The 5,453-nt window shown below is 32.6% G+C and overlaps 2 protein-coding genes across 2 annotated transcripts; one reads left to right on the top strand and one right to left on the bottom strand.

Annotated features, from left to right (window-relative positions):
* Positions 1 to 508: 508 nt before the first annotated feature.
* LOC125385621 (neuronal acetylcholine receptor subunit alpha-5-like) lies at positions 509 to 3,423 on the top strand (the record flags this gene model as incomplete). Its single annotated transcript, XM_048408484.1, has 7 exons — positions 509 to 958; positions 1,227 to 1,271; positions 1,361 to 1,470; positions 1,878 to 2,091; positions 2,303 to 2,480; positions 2,560 to 2,712; positions 2,877 to 3,423. Coding segments are annotated over 7 exons (1,512 nt in total), but the record flags the coding sequence as incomplete, so codon positions are not given.
* On the bottom strand, positions 3,404 to 5,405 carry LOC100646912 (neuralized-like protein 2). The gene is made up of 3 exons (XM_012312179.3): positions 4,614 to 5,405; positions 4,217 to 4,540; positions 3,404 to 4,140 (listed from the first exon to the last, which is right to left on the bottom strand). The coding sequence occupies exons 1-3, from the start codon at positions 4,960 to 4,962 to the stop codon at positions 4,022 to 4,024; spliced, it is 792 nt and encodes a 263-aa protein (XP_012167569.1). The 5' UTR covers positions 4,963 to 5,405; the 3' UTR covers positions 3,404 to 4,021.
* Positions 5,406 to 5,453: the final 48 nt, after the last annotated feature.

Here is a 5,453-nt window from a genome sequence, read left to right as displayed (position 1 = left end):
TATGCCTTTCTTTTCTTATTATATTTGTGGGAGTTTCAGTTACTCCTTGTGCACATTCTATTCGGTATGTTAAATTATAGACGGATGGTGTTTTCCAACAATCGATTGATGATTTGTAGAGCTATCAAATAAATTATGTACATAGATGTATGAATTTTAATCTGTGTAGCCTCTAATAAATTTATTTTTGTTTATCGATACCATGATAGACTGATTCTATTAATAGATGCTCTTATAATAAATGATACTGATACTTTTTATTGCCTTTTGATAGGAATGTATAAATATAGATCTTTAAATTTATCACCGTGATAAGTAGTATAAGCATAATTATAGAATACGAACGAGATTTTATAATTAAGTATAACTATAAAAGACAAACTGTTTATGATCATACTGTAGACGAATCTAATTTCACCTTAGACTTCAAAAAGTATGATTCAAGATCAATATTTTTCAGACTGCCAGTAAGACGTCACGATTTTTCTAACAATTTTATATTCGGTCTCGATTGTTTCATCGAAACGATCTCCCGAATAAAAAATCGTCTACTTCTATTTTATTTGATAGTACAACTGAAAATTCTAAAATTGATAAAGGTTTAAACGATAACGAAGAAAAGGGGGCGGTTTTCAACCTTCTCGGTTTAACGTTTCACTGGGCGTGCGACTGCTCTTCTCGATCTATCGATGTACAGTTGTGGATCTGTCATTTCGTTTCGTGCCCTCACGGTTTAAACATGAAGAATTTGTTTTCTGTTTTATTTGTGATCTTCAACATTCTGTTATATAAACGGGAAACTTGCGCGATGCAGTGCAAAGACATCACCACCACTTCTGCGTTAACGCGGCTGAAAGATTATTTATTTTGCGATTATGACAGGGAAATCAGGCCCACAAAACATTATAACAACGCCACTATTATTAACTTGGGATTGAACATACAACAATTTCAAGTTGTAAGTAATTTTTATGATATGAAGATAAAGAGATTTCCTATTTCTCTGGAAAATTTCATAATAAGGTTCTTTGTACATATTTCCTTTGAATATTTCTTCTAATTGTTACAGCAACTCTTCTTATACACTTATTTTTTATACGATGTACATTAATTACATAATTATGGATAAATAAAACTGAAAGGATTTTAGTTTTTATAACTATAATAACAACTTATAATACATTTATAGATTTAGATATATTACCTTCTTTATTTTTATTTGTTAGAATGATATAAGCAACAGCGTTATATTCGATGTTTGGCTAAAATTGGTGAGTAATATCATTCTGATGTATTTTTTATTTTTATTAGATAACAGATATAAGGAATTTAAATGTTTCATATTTCTAATAAATAATAGGTTTGGAAAGACCCTCATTTCACTTGGGACAAATCGCAATTTGATTCTATCACTGCTCTTCACGTGAAAAGCTACGAGATCTGGGTTCCGGATATCGTAACGCACAGCACGTAAGTTATCAATAGACCGCGAATTTTTATACATTTATACGAAATTTCAAGATGCAGAGATGCATAGAATGTACGTAATGTGGAAAAATATCCAAGGTATACACCCCTTGTTACAATATTTAATAACTAATGCAATTTTCTACTTAAGTGTCATCTTTTTAATTACATTGATATTCGCAGTCTAATTGTTGTTAAAACATCCCGCAGTCTAGTTATTGATAAAGATGTAAATGCAAATATCTACAGTCTAATTATTAATAAAAATACGTGTCGTATGATTCAACGTTTATTAACAATCTTTGTAACGATCATTTTTAGATCTGTTAAACCCATTTCGATCGCATTTTTTCAAACTTTCGCTTATAAGGTTTAAGTATTTAACTATTATTATTAATCTTGTCATTTAGAACAGATACGGGCGTTGATGTTGAGATGCCACAAGCTGAGTGCATAGTACAACACGATGGTGTGATACTTTGTGTACCAATGACAACATACACAACATTTTGCGAATCTGATCACACTTGGTGGCCTTATGATATGATGAATTGTACTATTCATATTGCTTCGTGGTCTCATGGAAGCAACGAGATTAGTTTACGTTCCTTCACATTAAACGATGTATGTATGAAACTTCAATGTCTCGAAGATCCCATTAATTATCGTTAATTCTCGTTAACTATCTAATTCCTTATAAACTATAGATGACCAATTTTAGATTGTTTAATTTATTGATAATACGAAATATTAATGTGATTGGTAATTTAATGGATCAATTATTCAAATTTTTTAAAGAAAATTGAAGAATTCTTGCGCTCTATATTATTCTCAGTTTTCAGAGAATTCGACCGAGGATAATTTGGAATGGGAAGTGGTGGATCTTTTTAAAAATGAACGAGTAATAGTATCCAAGTACGGTTTAGGTTTTACCACCGATCAATTATCTTACCATATTCTTTTAAGAAGACATTCCTCTATGAATACTACAGCGTATATGACGTCGGCTATAGGTTTGTGAAATGTAATAAACGTTTTATGATAAATGGATTTGCGATATGATAAAAAAAATTATTTTACATTCATGTGTAGTCTTGATGACGATGACACTAATGGTACTGTGGCTAGAGCCAAGGTCCACGGAACGTATGGTAATAGCGAATTTGAATTTCATTTTGCATTTATTCTGCTTGTTGGATCTTCAGTGGAAGCTTCCTTTCAATGGAACCCATCCTCCACGATTAAGTAAGTTTTTAATTATTTTGTCTTGTTTGTAAACTAATGAATGAAATGTAGATGGGATGATGGGGGATGAAAAAGTCTTAAATGAGAGAAAGTTTAAATTTGTTTATTTTACGAATCCTTCTGATCGATGGAGATTATCATTGCATTTTTTTTTCTTTTTTTAGTTCTATTCTATGAGAAATCTCTTGCTCTTGCCACGTTTTCACTCATATTGACCAGCATTCTGCGATATATGCATGAAATAAACGCTGAAGCACCTGCGTGGATATCCGTCACCACCGTTAAGGTTTTAAAAAGCAGAATAGGCCAGATATTTTTATTAAGCATTTTGGATCCGAAAGTATCGGCTACAATCGAAATGAATGTGGATGACAATACGAATTTAGTATCTCCCAATAAAAAAAAGTCGACATGGAGGTACACTTCGGTTGTGATTGGATGGCTCGCTTTCTTGACCGTTTTATTCACTTATGTGGTATTGCTAATTATTTTCTTGCCAACAAGCAGATTCGCAAGTTCCTTTTAAAAATTTAATTTGTGAACAGTCGTTTTTATTATAACGTACATTAAAAGCAATTTAAAAAATGTAAAACATTCTTGATACAATTACAATGTTCGTTGAATTATTTGATCACAAGTCCCTAGATTGAAGAAGGTTGGATGTTTCAAAAAATCTCTGATTTTTCCTTTCTTTTTTTTTTTTTTTTTTTTTTAATAAATACATTTATTTTGAAAAACATCGGATCCATTTTTGCGAATCTTAACAGTGCGACCAAATTCATTTTACAATAGAAAAAGAATGATATACCTCGATGGATCTGAGTGAAATTTGCTTTAGATGATATTTTATATAGATTTACATGCGGCATGAAATTTGTGAATTCAGAGAGGCAGAGCCATAAACTTGTAAAAGTGTAATCGCTAATAAGTGCTAAATGCAAGAATTAGAAAAGGCGATACTCCGTCGCTTATCAGAACTTATTTAGTGTTCTGTCAACAACTTCTTACATTATGTACATATTACATCCTAGCATTTGCGTAAAGTACACGTATTACATAGATGTTAAATTATACACGTTAAAAAAGTGAAAGAATAGCTAATTGGAAGAATGAAAGCAATTCTAGATTTGTTTTACAAAGTTTCATTCATCCATCCTAGGATAAAGTAATTAGAATAAATGAAAGTATGATTTATGCGATAAATGCATTGCAAGTTGTAGTAAAAATGAATTGTCAAAGAAATTATACGGGTATTGAAATGGCTATACAAACAAGTTGAGAAAATACAGTCAAGAGATAAGATGAAATTTCATTGTGATTGGTACAACAGATAATCTTTTAGAACTCGTGGAAGTGGAAGCAAATCAACTGCATTCCTTTTAGTATACTGTAGTATAGCATCACGGCAGGCACTTTGTAGAGTAGATACTGCTGAAACATATAATTATTAAGGAAAACGAAATTCCTCTAAAGATAATATACCTAAGAAACAAAAAGAACATACCACCATATAGCTGAACTATTCTGACTTGTTTTGTGGTACCATATACATCTACTACAGCACGCAAAGGACCTGCCTTATATGGTATGTCTTTTCCACATACACCTTGGTCTTCACCATTAATTATAAAATGCATTTCTGCTTTATCTGAACCAGCTTGTGGCACATACATAATTCCAATACGACTACCAGCATCTGTAGGTAGAATATATTGAGAAGAATCAATTGTATTTGGTCTAAGAGAATTAAATGGGATAACTCCTCGAGAAGTTTGCACATTTACTCCATCTGTGATTAATTTCTTCTCTCCAGATGGTATTCCTTCACCTTAAATATGTATAAACATAAAACTTAGTTAATAAAGATTTAAACTACATAAAACCAAGTTACAAATCCCTACCATATCCTTCAATACTGTCCCATATAGTATGACTTTTAGTAATGGCAAATATCCATGTATTACCAAGCTTAGCAAGATTAGGCATAGCAAACTGTGGTAGACTATTGTTTATAGAAGCAGGATCTATAAGAGTCAGCCCCAGTCTCATGTGACCACTCCATCCTCTTTCAGTCTTTTCAATTTCCACCAAGAATATTTCACCTGGTTGTAGTGGCTTTTCGCTGAAGGCCAGAGAGTTTGCAAAACTAGCAGTACGATATGCCACAGTGTTGTCCTCTCTCAACATAATATTTTCCCCGTGAGTCGGGTGAAATCTAGTCACTATTTTCCTGGATTTCTCTGTCATCATAGTATATTATAATTAGTGCAAACGTCGACACCGAGCACCCGTACTACAAGTTTTCGAGAGCACTGCAGCAACTTGATTCCACGAGAAATCTCATTGAGGATAATACTTTGAGGAGAACAATTCAAACCGTTCCGATATTTCGCAGAAAAGAACGTGGATGAACTTTCCGCGTCGTACGATCGACGTAAATGATACATTGGAATGTTTTCAATGATTTACATGGTTGCTCGAGGAACCTAGCGGTTGAAAAGTGAGGTTAGTTGTTCATCTCGGCGATCCTTCCATTGAAACGATTTTTTTATTAACTATGTTTCAGCACTATCGTCATATGTATGTTGATTAAAATTCGTTGTTCGAATCAATTTTTATGTCGAAATTAATTTTTGAACGAGAAGGAAAGCAGGCACAAGATCAACAACGATCTGACGGATAACTACGAGAAACGAAACAGAAACAGCTGATTGGATATGTGCATGACAGTACTGTATTGT

The sequence above is a fragment of the Bombus terrestris genome, chromosome 9 (assembly GCF_910591885.1).
Source record: "Bombus terrestris chromosome 9, iyBomTerr1.2, whole genome shotgun sequence".
NCBI classification, from domain to species: Eukaryota; Metazoa; Arthropoda; class Insecta; order Hymenoptera; family Apidae; genus Bombus; species Bombus terrestris.
This window is presented reverse-complemented; position numbering and strand designations above follow the sequence as displayed.

Bases quoted from the DNA above. Each gene is read 5' to 3' on its own strand.
- LOC100646912 (XM_012312179.3), bottom strand. From the start codon at position 4,962: ATGATGACAGAGAAATCCAGGAAAATAGTGACTAGATTTCACCCGACT. The intron at 4,541-4,613 runs GTAGGGATTTGT...TACATATTTAAG, and splicing joins GGACAGTATTGAAGGATATG to GTGAAGGAATACCATCTGGA. The intron at 4,141-4,216 runs GTATGTTCTTTT...ATGTTTCAGCAG, and splicing joins AATAGTTCAGCTATATGGTG to TATCTACTCTACAAAGTGCC.